Source organism: Heptranchias perlo, chromosome 31, assembly GCF_035084215.1.
Source record: "Heptranchias perlo isolate sHepPer1 chromosome 31, sHepPer1.hap1, whole genome shotgun sequence".
Taxonomy (NCBI): Eukaryota; Metazoa; Chordata; class Chondrichthyes; order Hexanchiformes; family Hexanchidae; genus Heptranchias; species Heptranchias perlo.
In genome coordinates, this window is record NC_090355.1 from 34,037,802 (window position 1) to 34,062,130 (window position 24,329).

At 43.2% G+C, this 24,329-nt stretch overlaps 1 protein-coding gene across 2 annotated transcripts in view; it reads left to right on the forward strand.

The window, feature by feature from the left end:
* The window catches only part of LOC137300690 (cip1-interacting zinc finger protein-like), a 63,106-nt gene that overhangs the window by 15,673 nt on the left and 23,104 nt on the right, over positions 1-24,329 (forward strand). The window contains exons 5-11 of one of the 2 annotated variants that reach the window (XM_067969940.1): positions 1,072-1,177; positions 3,764-3,852; positions 8,597-8,661; positions 10,102-10,281; positions 12,245-12,369; positions 14,509-14,596; positions 20,918-21,031. In XM_067969940.1, coding sequence (XP_067826041.1) covers positions 1,072-1,177; positions 3,764-3,852; positions 8,597-8,661; positions 10,102-10,281; positions 12,245-12,369; positions 14,509-14,596; positions 20,918-21,031 — 767 coding nt within the window. The remainder of the gene's footprint in view (positions 1-1,071; positions 1,178-3,763; positions 3,853-8,596; positions 8,662-10,101; positions 10,282-12,244; positions 12,370-14,508; positions 14,597-20,917; positions 21,032-24,329) is intronic. The other variant, XM_067969941.1, reaches the window with a different exon arrangement.

Sequence of the window (24,329 nt, forward strand, 5' to 3'; positions counted from 1 at the left end):
TCACAGGAAAACAAACTTTCAAGATTTACTTTGCCTTCCTATTTCTCCAACTCATCCAAAACCCTACCACCTGCAATCTGTTCCTTACTAAATCCTGTTCCCCTATTGTCTCTGTCCTTGGCAACCTCCATTGGTTCCTTGTCCCCCAACCTTTTGAATTCAGAATTCTTGTCTTTGTCTACAAATCACTCCATTGCCTTGATCCTGCTTACCTTTGGAACCTTATGTGCCAGCGTGTGGCCTCTGCTGTTCTGACTGACCTCCTCTTTTGAATACCCCCTTTCTCTGCACCTTCAGTGGAAAGGGTTTCCAGCATCTCTGCCACTCACTCTGAAACTTTCTCCCTAAAACCCCCTCTATTTCTACAATAGGTGGCAGTGCTTTTAGCCATTATGCCCCTGCGCTCTGAAATTGTGCTTCAAAAACCCACTGCCTGCCACTTTCTCAAAAAAAACCTGCCTTTTAGACCACGTCTTTGGTCACCAACCATAACTTGTCTTCCACTTCCTACCCTCCGATGCCCTGTAAAGTGCCTTGGGATGTTGTGTAAAAGATGATGTATAAGTGCAAGTTGTCAATTCCACCTCTTCCTCCCCCAAACCCTTTAAGGTGCTTGTACCATTCTGACGCCCATAGTTGTTTGCCCCTGGCATTGGCAGTGATGGGTTGTCTGGGAGCGGGCCAGAGTGACCCTTCTGCTTACCTTTTCTTCTTCCCTCCCCCCTTACTAAATCTTTCTTTTGTAATAAATGCAGTGTAATGGTAGGCTGAAATCACAGGAAAACAAACTTTCAAATTATAGAGATCGTTCAAATGAGCCTTCCTGCTTCACCCATACACCTGGTTGACATCATATTTATATGTTGAAATTGTAGCAATTGCTGCAGTCTGAAACCATTTTTGTCCAGTTGCAAGAATGTGCTCTGGCAACTTTTGTAACCCAGTCCACCAGTGACAAAAGTAGATGAGCTAAGCAGATCATTATTTGAGATCAAATCAAAACGGTGGGACAGTAAGCAAGTTTCAATTGTAGAATTTTAAGTGGAATTAATTACGTTTTATTTTCCTCAGGTGACAAACCTGCTGACGCTCAAAAGGCAGCTGATTTTATATCTTTGGAAACCGAAGACTCTTCACAAACTGATGAACCAGAAGTAAAAAGGAGAAGGCTTGGGAGGTATTCAGCAGTTTTTTAATTGCCCATGCTTTTCCCACCTCTCCCTGAGGCAGTGACTAATGCTGGGGTATGCAAGCCTGGATAGTGGGTGTCCAGGCTTTATTGACCACATGAGGGCATCACAGCCGAGCCCGCTCCTATCCTTTACCACGACTTATACATTCCCCCTTTCCAGTAGAGATCAGTGGACCGCAGTCAGGAGCAGAGAACCCCGTCTGATTTTTTTTTCTCTTTCCCCTGCCTCCTCCAACCAGTTGCATTGTCTGCAATACTGCTCCAGCTCAGATCTTCTAAGCAGATACAAACCTGATTTTAAGTAGTGAATTTTTTCTTACTCCATGTGTCTCTTATCACCCTGGTGGTACATTTCCCAGCTGAGCCAGTTAACTTTCTTATCCGCGTGATTTTCTGCGCTCTTTGGCTTGCCATCACATTTCCCTGGTTACGCAGTGAAGTTTACCTCTGTGCAAATTTGACCCTCAGAGTAGCACATGATTTTTTTTTTTAACCAGAGCTCTTAACAATGCCTTTCTATTAATTGCCAGCAGGTATCAGGAATGGTCCTGGAGCCTATCTTCCTCTGGCACATTTTGTTCTCCACATAGAATGGAGCCTGGTCTTTGCTGTGCGCTTATCCACAACGACAGGTCTGAGGCCAGCAATCTGCATGGGTGATGTGACTGCAGTCCCATATCCTATCACTGAGGTGCTGCGCATTGGTGCCCCCACCTTGCTGTGATTCTGGTCATGTGGAATGTTTCATGATGTTTAGTGGCTGAACGTGACTGGCATTAACATTGTTTTAAAATTCAGAAATTACCATAAAACATTCCACTTGGATTCGTAGCAAGATTGCATTCCAATAGACAAAGCCCCTGAATGGTAAGACCTGGGATTGCAACCACAGTTCTACACACAAAAGTGCCTGTCTCGGCTGCGCTGCTGTGGATAAGCACACAATCAAAGGCTTGTGTGCTTATCCACTCCACTCCTTGGGGAAGGGGTGAATTTATTCAACTTTAACACTGGGAAGTGATTTGTACTTTTTTTTAAGAAAGAGAGAAGTGACTTTATCTCAAGGCAAAACTATTTCCCAGTAGTGACTCTTCCAACCTGTTGTGTCATTTAGTTTAAATTCAAGAGTTATCAAGCAATTGGGTATTCTTTATAAGTTGTACCCAGAACCTTTTAATCAGCCTTCAATGACAAAATCTCCTTGGGGAGCTCAAGTGATTTAGAAATGACTTGTATAATTACCTTTTACTCTAGCTGCTGATTTTAAGCATTAGCATCTTAGAAACAAGGAGCAGTCTGTGTGGCCCTGTGAAGCAAGTCCTCTGATGATGCTTTGTTTGCTAATAGTTCAATTCATGGGTTTCTATAATTGTAAGACAAAAATCAACTTAAAAAGACAACATTGTGCTTCACAATTTAAGCTCTGTAGCAGTGACCTTGTTCCTAGGATCTGTAATCAAAGAGAAATAAAATAAATGAAAATTTTTTTTTTAAATGGATGTTGTCGCCAGACCTGTTTTCTACTTTGATTCTGCTCAAGTGGAATGTTTGTTGAAACAAAAATAATCATATGGTTTTTAGTCATCTTTCGTTATATTTGGGGAAAAACTACCGTTTACACTTGCCTTTCAAACAATGACGACCCCCCCCCCCCCAAAAAAGTACCATCCAACCAGTGCAGCAACACCTTGCATTTAACGTAGTAAAACATCCCAAGGCACTTCACAGGAGTGTAATCAGACAAAAATTGACACCGAGCCAAAGAAGGGCGCATTAGGACAGATGACCAAAAGCTTGGTCAAAGAGGTAGGTTTTAAACACCGCCTTAAAGGAGGAGAGAGAGGTGAAGAAGTTTGTGGAGGTGGGGTGAAGTTCCAGAGCTTGGGGCCAAGGCGGCTGAAGGCAAGGCTGCCGATGGTGGGCCGATGGGAGTGGGGGAGGTACACAAAAGTACATTTCCCATCCACCGTTGCTGCCCACGACAGCGCTGTGATGTTTAAATGACTTTTGCTGATTTGAAATCTCCTCTCCCTTTGTCTGCCAAGCTGGGTGGTCTCTGGTTTTAAAGCAGCAGCAGGGGCCGGGGCAGGAGGGAAATTATTATTAACTATTGCGCAGAAGTAACGGAACAGAGCAGCATCTGATAGAAATTATTACTGCAGTGCTGCTGGGTCCATCATTGATTTAATTACTTTCAGGAGGAAAACCTATGGTAGGATATGACCTTTTCTGTCTTTTCTTTCTCCCCCCCCTCACCACACTTTTTGCCCCAAACAGGGATATAAATGTCACCTTTTATATGTTAGCATATTATTGGAGTATTACATTTGAATCCTTTAAAGTGATATTTTCAACTCTGCTTTTATAAAGAAATACACCTCAACTCTTTCGAATTCCTTGCATCTCTTTCGTGTTAGGTCACATTGGAGAGCGGGTTTGTAGTTCTCTGCCCTGTCTAGTCACATTTGCTGCAAGGAAGCAGAATGTGGAGTGTTGCCATGTGTTTTCTGTTGCTGTCTTTAATTCACTATTGAGTTAAATTTTAACCGAGTTAAATTTTTCCGCCGACAGTGAAAATGACGATGATGCCACTGAACAGTCTGACACTGGGGAGCCAGCCACATCCAACAGCAAACTGAAGGAACAAGGCTTGGAAAAAGGTACTGTAGAGATCTGGGGTAATCATAGAAATTCACGACACAGAAGGAGGCCATTTGGCCATCGTCTCTGTGCCGGCTGAAAAAGAGCTATCCAGCCTAATCCCACTTCCCAGCTCTTGGTCCGTAGTCTTGTAGGTTGCAGCACTTCAAATGCACATCCAAGTACTTTTTAAATGTGATGAGGGTTTCTGCCTCTAGCACCCTTGCAGGCAGTGAGTTCCAGACCCCCACCACCCTCTGGGTGAAAAATATTCTCCTCAACTCCCCTCTAATCTTTCCACCAATTACTTTAAATCTGTGCCCCCTGCTTTTTGACCTCTCTGTAAGGGGAATAGGTCCTTCCTAACTACTCTATGTAGGCCCCTCATAATTTTATACACCTCAATTAAATCTCTCCTCAGCCTCCTCTGTTCCAAAGAAAACAACCCCAGCCTGTCCCTGGTCCCTGGTGCACAGGCCCCTGAAGGTGGCAGTACAGGTAGATAAGGTTGTGAAGAAGGCATAAGGAGTGCTCTCCATTATTAACCGAGGTATAGAATACAAAAGCAAGGATGTAATGATGGAACTGTATAAAATGCTGGTAAGGCCACAGCTGGAATATTGTGCGCAGTTCTGGTCACCACATTACAGGAAGGACGTAATTGCTCTCGAGAGAGAGAGTGCAGAGAAAATTTACAAGAATGTTGCCAGGGCTTGAAAATTGCAGCTACGAGGAGAGATTGGATAGGCTGGGCTTGTTTTCCTTGGAGCAGAGGAGGCTGAGGGGAGACTTGATTGAGGTGTACAAAATTATGAGGGGCCCAGATAGAGTAGAGGAAGTACCTGTTTCCCCTAGCAGAGTGTTCAAGAACTAGAGGACATAGATTTAAGCTGATTGGCGGAGGGATTAGAGGGGTCATGAGGAAAAACCTTTTTACGCAGAGGGTGGTGGGTGTGTGGAATTTGCTGCCCGAATTGGTGGTAGAGGCAGGGACCCTCTGCTCTTTTTAAAAAGTACCTGGACCTGCACCTAAAGTGCTGTAAGCTGCAGGGCTATGGACTGGGTGCTGGTAGGTGGGATTAGAATGGTTGTTCTTTGAGCCGGCACGGACACGATGGGCCGAATGGCCCCCTTCTGTGCTGTATCTTTTCTATGGTTCTTTCCAATCTTTCCTCATAGCTAAAATTCTCCAGTCCTGGCAACATCCTTGTAAATCTCCTCTGTACCCTCTCTAGTGCAATCACAACTGTCCTGTAATGTGGTGACCAGAACTGTACGTAGTACTCTTGCTGTGGCCTAACTAGTGTTTTGTACAGTTCTAGCATAACTTCCCTGTTTTTATATTCTGTGCCTCGGCTAATAAAGGAAAGTATCACATATGCCGCCTTAACCACCTTATCTACCTGTCCTGCTACCTTCGGGGATTTGTGGACATGCACTCCAAGGTCCCTCTGTTCCCCTACATTTCTCCGTATCCTCCCATTTATTGTGTGTTCCCTTGCCTTGTTTGCCCTCCCCAAATGCATTACCTCACACTTCTCTGGATTGAATTCCAATTGTCACTTTTCTGCCCACCTGACCAGTCCATTGATATCTTCCTGCAGTCTACAGCTTTCCTCCTCACTATCCATCACACTGCCAACTTTAGTATCATCTGCAAACTTCTTGATCATGCCCCCCATATTTAAGTCTAAATCATTGATATATACTACAAAAAGCAATGGTCCTAGTACTGAGCCCTGCAGAACCCCACTGGAAACAACCTTCCAGTCACAAAAACACCCGTCGACCATTACTCTTCGCTTCCTGCCACTGAGCCAATTCTGGGTCCAACTTGTCATTTTCCCTTGGATCCCATGGGCTTTTCACTTTTCTGACCAGTCTGCCATGTGGGACCTTGTCAAAAGCCTTGTTAAAATCCATGTAGACTACATCAAAAGTGCTACCCTGATCGACCTTCCTTGTTACCTCCTCAAAAAATTCAATCAAGTTAGTCAGACACGACCCCTTAACAAATCCACGCTGGCTGCCCTTGATTAATCCGTGCCTTTCTAAATGACTATTAATACTGTCCCTCAGACTTTTTTCCAATAATTTGCCCACCACCGAGGTTAAGCTGACTGGCCTGTAATTACTCGGTCTATCCCTTTCTCTCTTTAAACAACAGTACAACGTTAGTAGTTCTCCGGCACCATACCTGTAGCCAGAGAGAATTGGAAAATGATGGTCAGAGCCTCCGCTATTTCCTCCCATTCTTCTCTTAACAGCCTGGGATACATTTCATCCGTGCCTGGCGATTTATCTACTTTCAAAGATGCTAAATCTCTTAATACTTCCCCTCTCACTATTTTTATCCCATCCAATATTTCACACTCCACCTCCTCCTTAACTACAATGTCTGCAATCGTCCCCCTCTTTTATGAAGACAGACGTAAAGTATTCATTAAGAACCATACCCACGTCTATCGCCTCTACATTCGGGTAAACCTGGGGAGGAAGATTCACTTTAATTGCCTGAGGCCAATTGGCCAACACATCATCTACATTTGACAGTCAAATGTAACATCCAGCGCTGCATTTCAGTTACAGCGGTGCGGACGATGGTCCTTCTCTTTAACCCCACCCCCACCCACTTCAACAGCAATATTTTACGGTACACGAGGCAGTGCTGCTGCTCCCCACCTAAAGAGATGGGTTTCATTGTCGTCTCCAAAGTAGTTAGTACCACAGCTCAGCGGCAGTAGAAACGCTGCGACCGACAGTAGAGGCTGCCTATCGAGGCCAGCGAAGCAACCACTGGGAAAGGCCCAAATCTGCGATTTACAAAGAACAGTGTGACAGCATGTTTGCTCGTATGTTTTTGTGTTGTACTATGCCCTGCTGGTATTACGAATTCCCCCTGCTGTATGAACGGGTGAGGATATACACTGTACCACTGCATGGGATAATATGTTGGAATGCTCCATGGTGCCATGATATATGCCACCCCATATGGTTTTTCACCCCTTTCAAACGATGGCCATCTGCATGTCATTGAATCCACATATCTTTTATTGCTGTGCCACTTTTCAAACACTGTTCAGCATGTATACGGCTCAGCTTTCACCAGTGTGTGCATTTGACCAAGTTAACCTTTTGATATTTTCCTCAGTGTCTGCCGGAAGCTTTTGGTTGTGCTGCAGAACCATTTCTTGAAACTTCTCCTTTTCCCTTTCCTAGCAGTTCTTATTATGGTTCTGTAATGTAACTGACTATTCTGTTTTTTAAAAAAAACATGTTTATATAGCACCATATCACTTCTCTGAAACATCTTGAAGTTTTTCATGTACGTTGTATTATTTTGAAGTGAAGTGACTTGTTATGTGGTAACAATTTGCGTACCACAAGTGAATGCCTGACCAGTTAATCTACTGTACTTGGTGCCATTGGTTGAGGGCGAATGTTGGCCAGGTCGCTGGGAGAGCTCCATGCTCTTCTTTGAATAGCACTGGGGGATCTTAGATGTCAGATGAGGCCTTAGTGTAATGTCTTAACTGAACAACGACACTCAGTGCTGCAGTGAAGTGTTAGTTTAGATTGTGCACTCAATTCTGAAGTACTTAAGCTCCCCACTACAGTAGCAAAGCTCACAAAGAATAATTTTAATAGAAGAGCTACAGCTGAGATATTAAAGATTACAGTATCATTATAATTATACTAGTTAATATGCTTTTGTAATAATCTCCTTTTGTATCTGTATAGTGCTCTTCACTTTCATTGAATCCTGGGGTTACTGAAGTGGAATAAATCAGGTTATTCAGTTGAAATTAGTCCAGCAAACTCCCATATGTTACGCATGTAATGATATTTATTGGACATTTGGCAATTAGCTTGACATTTGCTGTAAGTGCTAGCCATACTAATGTACAAAGTAGTCAAAATTGGACATACCAATATACTTGTGTGATGCAGAACTTAATGGCATTATGGTATCGTAGAGAGCTGTGGAGCAGGTACGGCAACATGGTGTCTAATTTCCTGCAGTGGTTTGCTTTAATAGTTAATCAGAGATGGGCTGAATGATGCAGCCCCTGGTATAAATTTAACAGGGAGAGCATTTATATAGCACAGTATCGCATCCTCTGGACATCCCCAAGTGCTTCCAGTGAACTACTTTCGAAGCTCAGTCACTGATATGTAGGCAAATGAAAGAGCTATTCTGCACACAGCTAGATCCCAAAACTAGCAAATGAGTTGAAAGACCAGTTAATATGTTAGATACTGTGTATATCCAAGAGTGTAAGGTTCCGAATATTGGATTTTAATGAGGCACTTTTTATTTTATAATGTTTGTTGTGTTAGTAATTCACTTACCAGACTGGTTGCTGTTTTGTAGCATTGCCTAGTTTTAGCTCCCTATGACATTCATTGAATCCTGGGGTTACTGAAATGGAATAAATCAGGTTATTCAGTTGAAATTAGTCCAGCAAACCCCCTATTACCTGGTTTAGAGTTATCTTAAGTTTTCTCCATGGATGGGAGGCTGCTCTTCTCTGCAATGCCTGTTTCACTTAAAAGGACATAGGGATTGCAAATCTTTTCTAACTGTTTCAGATCTTATTTCATAATTAGACATTTTTGGTGGATATCTGTCCAACCTCATGCCTAGTGACCAGTCATAGAACTGTCCTGGCTATGGTAGGTGGATTCTAATAAACAAACAATCACAGAGCTCGATCAGTTGGAAGACAAGTTCATTTTTTAAAAAACTGCATCTATTCACAGAAACCAATGAATGTGAAGAGAGTGAAGCTCCGCAGAATTTGGAGCACAATGCAGCTAACGCAGAGGTGAGAATAAACAAATACTTCACTGAAACTCTTAACGTAATGCCTTAGTGAAGAGCGGGAAGTTAAAATGGTTTAACGGAGGCCAGAGCTGTCCATGAAGACGAGCGCCCTATGATCATTGTATCGGAAGTGACCTTGAATGACCTTGCCCTGTGGTAAGTGGTTTAATGAGCATGGAATGACCAAAACCTAACTTGACTAAATCTCCACGGAGCCTGGTTAGAAGGTCATGAATTCAAGCGCAAGGTTGCTGGTCACTCACATCAACATTGCTGAGTTTATTGTTTTTGCAGGCTGTTGAATGGAAAATGCAGCCTTTTCTGTTGAGAAACCACTGAGCGCAGCTAAACCTCGTGGTGCAGGACACCACGTAAGTTGAAAAGAGTATCCGAGAAGATTAGGTTATTCAGGTAGTGATGGCAAGCTTGGATTTCAAAAGCCCGTAGATTGTAGAAAGAAGGGAAGGCTAAAGGAGGTAAGGATTTCCAGTTTTGCGATCCTTAGAAAGAATGACTTGGGGAAAACCAGGTTTTAAAAAAAAAATCTCCACTATTATCTAGTGAAGAAGCACTGATGGAAGTTGTGGGGAAATCTTCACTCCAAGCAGGTCTCACCCTACTGCTATAAAGAGGGCACAGAATGGGGAGCAGCAGCAAAGAAAATGTTAATGGAACATTATCTCAGTAAAGTTATTTACAAGTGGCCCTCCCATTGGGTTGCTCACAGGGAGACAACACTGGGAATCAGACTTGGGTCACCAACATCATAGGGCCCAGAGGCATTGAATGGCATTGACCCAGCTGTGCATGTGCAAAACTCGGGGATATCAGGAAAGATTTTTTTTTGTGAATTATTTCAGTTTTTCTGAGTTTTTGTGCGTTTTGAAATTTAGTTAACTGGCTCAGGAAACTACACGGCCGCTGAAAAGAATGTGATTTGTTTGGTTTTGTAGCACTTGCTGGTTCATGAATGGTAGCTTTGTGAGAGGAAAGTGCAGCGACTTCATTTCTCGGGTTTTCAGCTGGTTGTTCATTCCTCATACCTTTTTGTTACTTTGGATTTGTTTACATTTAGGCAATTAGATATTTGGTAACTTAACAGTTAATTGGTTATTTTAGATCATTGCGGTTTTATTTTTTGCCTTATGGTCCTCTGCCACTTTGGAGGTGTGACACCTTGGAGACCGCACTTTCAGGTGTGAAAGACATGAGGCGCTAGATATTTAATTATACAGAATAATGTGAAGCTATCATTATTTGACCTATGCATGCCCCTTCATCATGGTCAGCTGACAAAACAAGCATTCTGCTCTTGCAGACTCTCCCTCTCCCTCTCCTTCTCCTTCCCCCCCCCCCCCCCAAAATTGGGGACTATTCCCCTCTGAATGAAAATGGTTTACTTGGTGTGCTGAGAAAACGAGCGAAAATGTGTACCTTACAGATGCTGAGTACCATGAGTACACTGAAAGTGACAATCCAGCAGAGCAGCGAGAGTCGAGCAATTAGTACATCCGCGCCAGACTCTGTGGCCAAAGGCAGTGAGGACTCTACTGAAGAGATGGATTCCATGCCTACCAAGTTCATCTGTTACATCTGCAACGCTAACTGCTACAATCAAAAGGTAAAGAGAGTAGCGAGAGTAGTGTAACTGAGTGAATGTAGGTGAAGCGAGTCCATGGCCAGCGGCCCAATGTACACCTTAAGATAACTATTCAACTCAAGTCTACAGCAGACAGAGTTTACTGTATCTATCCTCCGCCTAATGACCATATTGCCATGATTGGCTAATGAAAAGTTTTGGCTTTGTTGAGTCTCCAAGTTAATGAAGAAATTAAACGTTGGGGGGGGCTTTTCCCACTATCTCCATAAAGGAGGAATTTTCTGGATGTATTAACAAATTATTTTAATAATTGGTATTTGTAATGGAAGTAGGGGGGTCTCTTCCCTCAAATAGGAAAAATTTCTCTATTCTGAACAAGTGGCCAGTAGAATAGATATAGTGTAGTCTGGTGCTGGTACATCCACATCTGGTGCAGGGCGATCTGTTTCTAGAGAGCAAGAGTGTCTATGTTCATGGAATGTTTGAGGCGAAAGATCTGCCCTTGTCCAAAGTGTAGCTAGAGTGTGATTTGGACAAGTGGAAAACCTTTCCGTTTGTTCTTTTGGTGATAATCTTAAACTTATGCCCTCTCATTAACTACTCACCGACCAATGGAAATAGTTTCCCCTATTTACTGTATCGAGAAATCTCATAATTTTCAGCACCTTTATCAAATGCCGTCTTAACTTTTTTTCCTAGTGAAAAGGGCCCCGGTTTTTCTCATCTCTGCTCACAACTAAAGCCTCGAATTCCTGATATCATCCTACTAAATCTCCTCTGTACCCTCTTCATGGCCTTGGCATCCTTCCTAATATACCACAGGCACGATGAGCTGAATGGCCTCCTTCTGTCCTGAATCATTCGATGATTCTGTGATAAGGGACTGAAAACTGGATAGAATTAGTAGTTTCAGTATCCTGCTATATGACGCATTGCCTGGAAATGATTTAAATAATGATGAATTTGTAGCCTGTTAACTGTTGGGGGATGGCGGGGTAGGATGGTTAGGCCTAGACAATGGCCAGGACTGTGCAGGATCTCTGCAGCTGGCTACACTGGCATTGCCATGCAGCAGTAATCGCTGCATCAACCTGAACAAGGTCAGGAGGCCGGACTGTTTGGAGAAAGGAACCTGCTGCATTAACTCCGTGCGGAAAGACAGCGAGTTGCCCGCAGAGTTTCACTCGTTACATAGCTGCCTGTGGGTATGATGGGTAGTGTGAACTGAACAGGGATTGGTAAGACACTATGCGAGAGACCACTCGGATGCAGGCAGAGAGCGCGGATCTGGCAGCACGATCTGAGCTCCCGTCCTTTTATTCCGAGGACACATCTGTTCAGGGTCGCCTGATGTGACATGATAATGGGTCAACATCACACCACATCCCAATGAAGTAGCTAAGTGTCTTGCCTGCTCAATGCGGGTATACAGGATATCGCGATATTGGCACGTTAGCTGAGATTTCCTTGGGGGTGGGGGGGCGTGCGAGGGGAGTTGCTGTAGTTAGACAACGGATCGACAGCCAGAACAAGCTGCAAAATCGTTTAAAGCTTTCAGCCACTGTCAGCAGGCAGACCCAGTCCATGCAACAGTTTATGGGCCAAATGCGCACAGCCAAACGGCAGTCATGTTCAATGCATCGTACGGCACGAGACTACGGCAGTTGCAAAGTTAAAGAAAGAAAGACTTGCATTTATATAGCGCCTTTCACAACTTCAGGACGTCCCAAAGCTCTTTACAATCAATGAAGTTCTTTTAAAGTGTCGTCACTGTTGTAATGTAACAAACGCAGCAGCCAAATTGCGCACAGCAAGCTCCCATAAACAGCAGTGTGACAATGACCAGATAATCTGTTTTAATGGTGTTGGTTAGGGATAAATGTTGGCATTATATTCAGAGATTAGATTTTTACATCTTTGTTTGACCAAAATATTGTTAACGTCTAAATTTCTTTTTTGTAAATATTTTTCATTTTCTTTAAAGAATTTTCAGAAACACATGAACGGGACTCGTCATCACCAGCGACTCCTGGAGATTCAGCAAATGAGTAATGCTTGTCTGGCCACATTGATTCCAAAGTCAGACGCACTGGGAAGAGGCAGAGAGAGGTGGGTGTCTATTCTAGAGTTTGAAAGTTCAGAACACTTGAAATGCATGGATTTGAAACCTCCACTGGTTTGTAGTCCATAAATGCCATTGTAATCATTTAAAGACAATGAGGAAATATCCACTCGCATGAACTTCCAGCTGGACAACATTCTTACTGATCCTGACAAATTGGCATGATTAAATACAGTGTAACCTGTGTATAATCCCTTGCATAATCTCTGAAATAGAGCTCTCCAAATGTAGCCCTTGTAATCTGGCATTCAAAACCTTGGCAACTCAGTTCTACTTGTGCTTGTATTTATTTTTTTATTAGCTGGTTTGCTCTGTTTCTGCTTTGTGGCCCTGGAAGTTTGGAAAGGGCTGTTAGTGATGTTGCTCATTGGGATAAATCCTAAATCAGCACACTAAGATCTATTGGCATCAGCAACTTGGGATATATGCAAATTAAACAGAACATGGGTTTTAAACTTTCTATTTGGCCTCCATGTTTGAGTTATGCAACTATGCTGCCACAAAGACACCCCGGTTCTAGATTGTGATCTAATACTTGTTAAATACAGTGTCATACGGTTACGTAGTGGAAGCAGAGTCAATAATAACTTTCAAAAGGGAATTGGATAAATACTTGAAGGGGAAAATTTTGCAGGGCTGTGGGGAAAGGGCGGGGGAATGGGACTAATTAGATAGCTTTCAAAGAGCCGGCACAATGGGCCGAATGGCCTCCAGTGCTGCATCATTCTATGATTATAGTGTCAGCGGGCTATTCAACAGTGATGAGCATCACTAGTCAACAACGGATGGTGGAGGGGGTGGGGGGTCCTGATTCTGCACTCGCCCATATCCTTTTGTGCTTTTCCAACTGGACGGTTTTCCCTTTTGTAACCTAGAACACAGGCCAGTTGTAGTGTCATGGGTCAGGCTGAGATCAGCTAACTCAGCACAAATCGGGATGGAACCTGGGACCCCTCTAGTCTGTCTGGAACACCCGCTAACTGAATAAACTTGCTGAGCTATTGGGAGAGTCACTGGTTGTTAGAATTAAGTGCCCTTCTGTAGGGTTTATTGTCTTATAGAATATCATTTACCATGGTTATATGCCACTGTTGTTTTTGTATAGCATGGTAATACAATGAAACACACATATAGATGGGAGGAAACCTAATTCTCACTATTCTCTAAACCTTTAATTTTCACTCTTAAACTTAGACATAACATGATAAAAGTTGAAAAACACACTGGCGGATAGCATTAGAATACCAGAATACCGTTCTCAAATATCAGAATGATACCGGGGCTTAGAGAGTTAAAATGAGGACAGGTTGCATAAACTTGGCTTGTATGCCTTAAGAATAGAAACTTGAGGGGCAATCTGGTCACGGTGTTTAAAATGTTAAAAGGATTCGATAGGGTAGATACAGAGAAATTATTTCCTCTGGTGGGGGAATCAAGAACGAAGGGATATAATAAAATTAGAACTAGGCCATTTAGGAGGGAAATCAGGAAGCACTTTTTCACACAAAGGGTAGTGGAAATCTGGAATTCTCTTTTCCCCCAAAAGGCTGTGGATGCTGGGGGTCATTTGAAATTTCCACGACTGAGATCGATAGATTTTTGTTGGGTAAGTGCATCAAGGGATGTGGAGCTACGACGGGTAAATGGAGTTGAGGTACAGATCAGTCATGATCTAATTGAATGGCAGAGCAGGCTCAAGGGGCTGAATGGCCTACGCCTGTTCCTAACTATTCCCGAAGAGCTATGACGTGGGTTCTGTCGTTGAGTTCTTGACCTTATCTGTGTGATGGGGAGTGATAGCCAAATACTTTTTTGTTGGGGGATGGGGGGTTACATCGTATTTACAGCACAGAATCAGGCCTTTTGGCCCAACTGGACTATGTCGGCATTTTGTGCTCCACCTGAGCCTCCTCAATCCCTACTTGATCTAACCCTATCAGCATATCCTTCTATTCCTTTCTCCCTCGTGTTTATCTAGCTTCCCCTTAAATGCGTCTATGCTATTTGCCACAACCACTCCCTGTGGTAGTGAGTTCCACATTCTTACCACTCTTTGGGAGAGGTGGGATGAAATCCGAGGGCAGGGCACCTCAGCCAGCTCTAAATAACGAATGTTTGTTTTACAGTGACAAGAAACGACCCAGGTGGTGCAGCACCTGTCAGGCCCACTTCAGAGGGAATGTCATTGAGCATCGCAGGACACAGAGACACAAGGTAGTCAGAAAAACCTTTCTGCAGAAATTGCTAGTCACACAATCGTTTAACCAGTGTCTCAAAGAGAATGATAGGCTGCCATTTGATTAGAGAGGTCTCATCCAAACTGTTGCACTCCCTTTCAGAGGCTGACTAACCTGCTGTGCATTTGTAGCATTTTCTGTTTTGATTTCAGATTTCCAACATTTGCTGTTTTCCTTTCTGTACTGTACTTTCTACATCCATACCTAGCGCATTTTTTGCTGGTAGATGTAACTGGCAACAGCTTTTTAAACTAATAAATGATTGTATGCAAGTTAGAGTTCAAATGTTGTTGTAGGTCTGCAGTATAAACTGGGATGGGTTGGTTTCTTGTACACGTACTTAATGTGTGGACAGTCTGTCTCTCATGGTAAACAAAGCATTCTGCCAACGTGCAGAATGTGATTGCAAAACTGCTGATGTCTTCTTCCTCTAACTATTCATGTGTCTCAGAAGCTTGCATCTTTAAATTTTAGCTTGGTGTCAGCCTTTTTTGACTTGTGTCTCCTGTTCCTTTCCCCTTTATGTTTCTAATTTGTGTGTCTGTCTTGTCTTTCATTTCTTGTGCATTCTGCAAGCCTGTTACCTTGCCTTTCTTATTCTTACCCTGCTCTTTCAGTTTGCTCTAAATCCTCCAGTTTGAGCCTAAACGTAGTGAGTGTTTGGTGGAATTTAGCCCTTCAGCCTCGAGAGCAGTGGAACGAATCCTGGCTGAAATTAATAGTGTATGTCTACTGTGTTTTGTGAAATTTGCTTACAATTAACAGTCGCAGCCTACTGGCAGTGTTGGATTAATGCATAGCCGTACAGGGCCCTTGCACAGGGACCCTAGCCAAATATGGGGCCCCCAGTAAAACTCACCATAATACAGAAAAACTGCATACAACCATTGGATCGGTTTCATTTAAGTGCACAGTCCCTACGTGTCTATTTATAAAACGGGCAGTCGCTTATATTGGCCAAAAAGCAATAACCGTTATCCATTTGCATTGTCAGTTTCAAAGTTGCTGATAATAGCATCTTAGCTGCGCTGTTTATTGTGGGCAGAAACAGCTGTGCTTACTCACTGGTTCGCATCTCGTTAAGTTGCACTGAAAGCAAGAACAAACATAAGTAAATAACACCTCGTTAATGTTCAGTTACTTTTTGTGTACGTAGGTTACAGTTTGTACTAAGCACTGACTGCAGTTTAAATAAAGCTAGTTGCATTGCATGTAGTCGTCTTTAGTTTATTCTAATGATTTATATCTAGAGGACTAGAATACAAGGGGGTAAAAGTTATGCTACAGCTATACAAAGCCCTGGTTAGACCACACCTGGAGTACTGTGTTCAGTTCTGGACATAGCACCTTTGGAAGGATGTATTGGCCTTGGAGGGAGTTCAGTGTAGATTTAATAGAATGATGTCTGGACTCCAAGGGTTAAATTACAAGCTGAGATTACACAAACTAGGGTTGTATTCCCGGAATTTAGAAGATTACAGGGTGATTTGTCAAAGTTTTCAAGATATTAAGGGGATCTGATAGGGTAGATAGAATCATAGAATGGTTACAGCACAGAAAGAGGCCATTCGGCCTATCGAACCTGTACCGGCTCTTTGTAAGAGCAATCCAGTTAGTCCCATTCCCCCACTCTTTCCCCATAGCCCTGCAAATTTTTTCCCTTCAAGTATTTATCCAATTCCTTTTTAAAAGCCACGATTGAATCTGCTTCCACCACCCTTTCAGGCAGCGCCTTCCAGTCATAACTACTCGCTGCGTAAAAAAGTTATTCCTCATGTTGCCTTTAGTTCTTTTGCCAATCACCTTAAATCTGTGTCCTCTGGTTCTCGACCCTTCCGACAAAGGGAACGGTTTCTCTTTATTTACTTTATCTAAACCCTTCATGATTTTGAACACTTCTATCAAATCTCCTCTCAATCTTCTCTTCTCTAAGGAGAACAACCCCAGCTTCTCCAGTCTATCCACGTAACTAAAGTCCCTCATCCCTGGAACCATTCTAGTAAATCTTTTCTGCACCCTCTCTAAGGCTTTCATATCCTTCCTAAAGTACGGTGCCCAGAAATGGACACGATACTCCAGTTGTGGCCAAATCAGTATTTTATGAAGGTTCAACATAACTTCCGTGCTTTTGCACTCTGCCTCTATTTATAAAGCCCAGGATCCCATATGCTTTTTTAACTGCTTTCTCATCCTAGTTTATATTGTTTCTCCTCGTTCTTCCTGCCAAAATATATCACTTCGTACTTCTCTGTTAAATTTCATCTGCCATGTGTCAGCCCATTCCACCAGCCTGTCTATGTCCTCTTAAGTCTATTACTATCCTCCTCACCGTTTACTACACTTCCAAGTTTTGTGTCATCTGCAAATTTTGAAATTGTGCCCTGTACACCCACGTCCAAGCTTATGTGACCTGCATCTGCTTACAGATCCTGATCAACTGCTTTGATGTGTACATTGTAGAGAAGATCAAATGAGAAAATAAGAGAAACTATTTCTGCTGGTTGGGGAGTCTAGGACTAGGGGACATAGCTTAAAAAATAAAGCCAGGACATTCAGGAGTGAAGTTTGGAAATAATTCTACATGCAAAGGGTGGTAGAAGTTTGGAACACTCTTCCGCAAATGGCAGTGGATGCTAGCTCAATTGTTAATTTTAAATCTGAGATTGATAGATTTTTGTGGGCTAAGGCGGGTCTATGGAGTTAGGTCACAGATCAGCCATGATCTCATTGAATGGCGGATCAGGCGCGAGGGGCTAAATGGCCTACTCCTGCTCCTATATTCCTAATGGTGATCTACAACATTCTTGTTGATTACGGTGATAGTGCTACCACGTTATACAGCCCATCACGTATGGCAGGCAAATCACGTTCACGCAGATGTGCCTGCTATAAGTGGTGGGGACTGTAGTATATTGTGATATGATTTTGCTACATTATTAATGCAGTGTATAAACATTCTATAGGCCAATTTCTTCATGCATTTTAGTACATATTTATGTTTTAATGGATCGGAGGGGCGTCGCTGTGCAGGAGCTGCAGTGGGATACGGAAAGCACTCTTAATCTGGCCATGCCTACGTGGAAGAAAAAGTGCCTGTTAAACGAGAATTTGATAATGGCTGGCATTGTGATAGGAATGTGTACGTTCTGGATAAATGATGCCTGTGGTAACCATAAATGTTGCCTCCTTATTACATGGTTATGAGATAGGGAGTGGATAGATGTCATGCCTACACCTTACATGGCCTGTAGCTGCTTACAGATCCTGATCAACTGCTTTGATGTGTACATTGTAGAGGAGCTCTAATGACATATGAACCCTGTGTAGAAAGCTGTATCACGTGGCACTTTATTCTGGAGTAATCCTACGTGGCCTGACAGGACAGCAGTATAGCTTATCTCTTGATCAAATGGTCATGAAATGCACACCCAAGGTTTGCCTGTTGCTTGAATCTGTCCCTCCTTTCGGAGAACATGTCCGCCTGCTGTTCCTGTGGGATAATTAAAATATATAAACTTTAAAGAAAGTAAAATTCATTGCACTCCATTTGCTTTGGTTCAATGAAGGATGTGAAGTGTGATGTTTTTCGGTTTGACTGTAAGGGGCGTAAGTATAATCACATGACATTACCACTTGCCATCAACGCAGTCTGTTTCCATGAATCTGGGCCCATGCTCTGTAGCGTTTCAATTATGAGCAATAATATACATTACTGGGGAAACTGGCCATGTGATACCTGAGTGAGATAATTTAACATATTTTAGTATTAAACGACTGGGAATAGATAAGCAGTTTTCGTTCTTTGCAATAACTGTAATGGAGCGTTACCCTCAACTCCATTTTAAGTGAATTTTGAACGGCTGTAGCTCTTGCACCACTGATCTTGTACAAGTAATTGTTTCTGCACATTGAAAGTGGGTAATCATTTTGCTCCTTCCTAATCTACACTTCCATGCAAGTCTTTTGCTGGGCGATTCAAAAAGCTTACAAGGTGGCTGTTAATTGATCCAAACATTACAAGAATTGATTCCTGCTATGCAACAACAGGTTAATGCAGTAGCACAGTTAAAGGGAAGTGAGATTAGCGTCTTTATGCTTGTTTTTGTTTACTTGTTCTCAGGATGTAGGCATCACTAGCATTTATTACCTATCCCTAGTTGCTCTGAGAAGGTGGTGGTGGGCTTTCCCCTTGCACTGTTGTAGTCCTTGTGGTGATAGTGCTCCCATAATGGTATATGGTGGGGAATTCAAGGATATTGATTTATTTTCTTTTGACAATTGAGCCAGATATTTTTTGCATCTCAATATTGCCAAGACCAAAGCCGTCTTGTTCAGTCCTGCTGGAATCTCTACACCCTAGCTCCCAATCCCTTTCCCCTACCTAAATGCCCCCTCGAGCTGAACCTGATGGCACACGGACTGAGTGTCCTGCTCAATCCTGAGCTGAGCTTCAGACTCCATATACAGTGCATCACTAAGACTACCAACTTCCACTTCTGAAACATTGCCTCATGTCGCCCAACTACAGCTGAAGCCCTCATCCGCACCGTTCTCCAGACTCGACTTTTCCAACACCCTGCTCGCTTGCCTCAAGTTCCACGCTATAAAAACTCCCAAGTTATCTATAACTCTCCCATCCACGTCCTATCCCACTTACCTGTCACCTTGTTATTTGCTGACTTCTATTGGCTTCCCATCCCCCTTAGACATTAGCTTCAATATCCATATCCGCATCCTAATCCTTCCTTGACTTTGCCCTCCCTACTTTGCAGCCCCTCTCCGATCTTCCAACTCCGATCTACCGTGCATTCCCCTCACTGTGTCCACTCTACAATTGGTAGCCGAGCCTTCAGCCATCTTGCCCCACACTCTTGAACTGCATCCCTAAGTGCTTTCTTTTACTATCTTTCTCCCCTCCTTATAACCTATTTCTTTAACAGCACCTTTGGCCACCTCCTCTGCTTCCCCTCCTACTCGGGTCAGATTTCCCAACACTGGGGGCATTTTGCTACATTAAAAGCAATATATAAATAAAAGTTGTTTTGGTGGTTGCCGTCACCAGCTGATGTGACTGTGATTCTAGTCCTAACCTTCAAGTAGCAATTTGTCTTTAGAGGTTAAGTTTTTTTTTTAAAAAGCATTAAATACACTCTATGGAGTTATTGAGAAATATTCAATTTTTTAAAATCCATTTTCCTTTTAAAAGGACCATTTGGATTTTTTTTTAGGAGACTAGGATGCTGTAGGATTGACTGAAAGGTTGGTGGAAGCAGATTCAATAGTAACTTTCAAAAGGAAATTGGATATAAACTTGAAAAAGAAAAATTTGCAGGGCTGTGGAGAAAGAACAGGGCAGTGGGACTAATTGGATAGCTCTTTCAAAGAGCAGGCACGATGGCCTCCTGCGCTGTAAGATTATGTGTAGAGATAGAAAATTGCCATTGTAGAGAGAAACAAAAAAAGGGAATCGATAGAATGTTGCTTTATTTTGGAAGCCAGACCAAAAAAACAAGGCTGTCCGCGTGTAGTTAATACTGATTGCATTGAGCTGGCACTCGTATCCCAGCCAGCAATCACAATCTTTTTTAAAAAAGATTTTCTTAGGATAGGGCAGCATTTGTTGCCTTGAGTGGTGGGGGCTTTCTTTTGTAACAATAGGTTTTTACAACTGAGCAGCTTGCTCAGGAACTTCAGGTAATGTGGGCAAGTCAACCATGTAGTGAGGCACTGGAATGATGTATAGGCCTGACCGGATAGGAGTAGCAGGCTCCCTTCCCTGGGAGACTTCAGTAAGCCGTGCCGAAGCTGTGTAATTGAGTTCTCTGTTGTAAAACCCAGCTGGTGTAAAACAATCTGACTGCTTTTAAGGTCATTTTCCTGGTGCCGGCCCACAAGTTCAATTTTGCTATTTGCTATGGCAGGATTTGAGCTCATTATGTCTGGGCTGCTGGCCCAGTACCATAAGCACTACAATAATGTACATTATCATCTTTGTTCGCACCAACTGAAGAGGTGAGTGCACCCCCAGCCTGGTCAGCTACGCATGAATCGCATAATATTTGAGAAAAGGGGAGGGGCAGTTTCAAAGCCAGTTTCTGTAAGCACCTCTTCTGCTAAGAGGGGAATAGCTGAGTCACTCTCTAGATCAACAGGAGGCGCATTTGCAGTGAGCAGACCTAAACTATCCAATGTTGACCAGGTTCAGCTGGCCTCTTTTGAGGGTGGGCCAGTTGGAGACCACTCGCCCAACCCCACCCGTGCTGTAGCTGTGTCATTTATGTTCTCTGTTTTTCACCAGCTTGCTAAGTACTCTCTGCGACCTTTCTGCACTGTCTGCAACCGACACTTCAAAACCCCCCGCAAGTTTGTGGAACACATGAAATCACCGGAACACAAGCAGAAAGTCGAAGAGGTACACTAAGCTTTTTCTAGGCTTTTCACTTGTTTCCATAGTGGAATACAGGGGAAATTTTTTAAAAAAACAATTTGTTTACATCTTGTTTCTGAATGGCCATCCGCATGCCCGAGGAGAGAACAGGCAGGTTACAGGCCTCAACAACAGCAGCAACTTCCCATTATACAGCGCCTTTAATGTATTAAAACATCCCAAGGCGCTTCACAGGAACGTAATCAAACAGAATTTGACACAAAGCCACATAAGGAGACATCAGGACAGGCTTGATCAAAGAGGTAGGTTTTAAGGAGCATAATAAAGGAGAAGAGAGAGGCGGAGAGGTTAAGGGAGGGAATTCCAGAATTTAGGGCCTAGGCAGCAAAAGGCACAGCCACTAATGGTGGAATGAAGGAAATTCGGGATGCATGAGGCCAGAGTTGGAGGAACGCAGAGTTCTTGGAGGGTTGTAGGACTGGAGGAGGTTACAGAGATAGGGACGGGCAAGGCCATGGAGGGATCAGAACACCAGGATGAGAATTTTAAATTAGAACCGTTGCTGGACCAGGAGCCAGTGTAGGTCAGCGACCATCCTATGTTTTGTGATGACTAGACTGCTACACGTGATATCTGAGTAGAGATGAGTTGGTCAGTGAGTGCATTTTTTTTTAATGTGTTGGGATGCATCCATCTGTGACCTTCAACACAATAGCCAGACATTGTTGACACCCAAATGGTTTGTAATATTCATTCAAATGTAAAAGATGCCATTATCTGGAATTTCTTTTTAGTCAGGCTTGTTCTTTAGACTCCCAACTTGGCTCTCTGGTCCCACTTTTGCCCCAGGATCAGAAGGCTGTGAATTCGAGCTCCATGCCAGGACGAGGCTGACACTCCAGTGCAGTACTGAGGGAGTGCCACCTTTGAATGAGACATTAAACTGAAGTCCTGTCTACTTGTTCACGTGGATGCTAAAGCTGTAAAGGGAAGATGGTAGGGCTGGATTTTAAAAGGAGGAGGTTCAATGGGCTGGAAAGTCTTCATCTAAACTAATACTGTGATCTGTCTGTATGCCACTCTTTCTGCTAAGTGGGGAAAGTATAGCTGAGACGCTCTCTCGATCAGCAGAGGTGTGTTTGCAGTGAGCAGACCCAACTATCCAATTTTGTATCGCCCCTGAGATGAAACAACCTCCACTAGTGTGTACTTCATGTCGTGACCTAGTCACTGAACTTGTTGCCAACAGTGGTGGGTGAACTTGAGTGATGAGGGACTCAAACATACCCACCTCCTGCTTCAGAGGCAGGCACATTACTGCCATTGCCCTGAACTGCCTTTGATTCAGGGGTTTTTAAACTTGGCTCACTTTCTAGAAAACCTGCAAATATATTATTACTCAACTTTTCATGAATAATTTATAACACACTGCAAAAGTATATCCACTTGTATGCACGCTCCTTGTTCTTCTTATCTAATCAGAGGAATTATGGCTCTCATTTTAATCTGTTCAGTGGTTGTATGGCCTCTGATAAAACTCGTCACATGTTTTTGATGTGCAGATTCAAATACCAGCCTCCATGGAGACTGAAATGTGTGTCCTCAAAAATATAAATGAAACACTATATTAACAAGTCATTCAAGCCTCTATTAAGTGGAGGCACATAAAGTTGAATCTGCCCTTTGTCCACAGATTATCTAAATTACAAATGCTTTTGTTTACAGAGAGCACAGTATTTTTATCTGGATCATTACAGCGGCATTTTCAAACTGGGGTCTTCAAGGTTTGTGCGGTCAATGACTGTGCGAAAATAAATACTTCCTGGCATCTAACCTAACTTTGTCTACCAATTTTATATGCGTGCCTCTACTCATATTACCCTTATCTACATCAAATAACCTATCCCACTTTATCATTTATAATAACCGGAATTATGTACCCTCAAAGCCTGCCTTTCTCTAAAGTGGATAACCTCAACTCGTGGAGCCTTGAGGCTGGGTATTATTTCTTTGTTGTCCTTTGCACCTCCTCTAGAGTGCCAATATTTTTTGCTATGTGCAAAGACTAAACTGGATTCAATATTATGAGAGCATCTCCAGCAGTGACTTCACTTCCTGCCCCACTCCTTTACCTCTTGAGTCTCCCAAGGATTTATCCTTGGCTACCTCCTCTTCCTCATCTTCATGCCCCTTGGCGACATCATCCGAAAACGTGGAACCAGGTTCCACATGTGTGCTGATGACACCCGTCTCTACATCTCTTGACCTCTCCATTGCCTCTGTATTGTCAGCTGCTCGTCCAACATCCAGTTCTGGATGAGCCACGATTTCCTCTATTGGGAAGGCTAAAGCCACTGTCTTCAGCCCTGCCAATAGCTCCGTGCCTTCACCACTAATTCCATCCTCCTCCTTGGCCACTGTCTCTGGTTTAACCAGACTGTTCACAACCTCGGCATCCTATTTAACCCCAAGCTCAGCTTCTGATCCCATATCCTCTCCATCACCAAGGCCATCTCCGTGCCATTGCCCGTCTCCGCCCCTGCCTCACCCTGTCTGCCGAAACCCTCATCCATGCCTTTGTCACCTCCAAGCTTGACTATTCAATGCTGTCCTGGCCGGCCTCTTATCTTGCACTCTTCATAAACATGAGCTCATTATCCAAAACCCGCTGCCTGTATCCTATCCTCACCAAGTCCTACTCACCCATCACTCCTGTGCTCATTGATCATTCTACAGTGACCACTGATCTCCCAAAACTTCAAATTTAAAATTCTCATCCTTGTGCTTAAATCTCTGGAAATCTGAAATTAAATGGGGAAAATACTGGAAACACACAGCAAGTCAGGCAGCACCTCTGGAGAGAGGAAGATAAGGTTACTGTTTCAGGTCAATGACCTTTCTTCAGACAGTGTATTTGGGTTTTGAATTGCTGAGCAGCCAGATGTACCATAATGATCCTGTACATTTCTATAAATCTATCTGTTCTCAGCTGATTTCACTGATGCCTCCATGTTTTGTATCAGTTACACTTCTGACCTGTAAGAACAACGTTTCAAATCTGTTGGGTTTACAGTTTGTTTTTTGTCTACTGTTTTCTTATTTTGTAGGCTCCTTCTTGCAGTAGCGCTCTTTCCAGTTAGGTGGGTGGACTGTGTGGGCTAGGTTGATGATCAATGCCACGCAACCATTTTGCACCAAGTGACCCAATTCAGTAAGGTGGGCTGAGCAACATTCCTGAACCTGAGACTGAGTAATTCACTATCTGGACTCGGGACGGAGCAGTTCACTGAATTGGTGTCCCTGCCACTGGCTTCAATTCAGT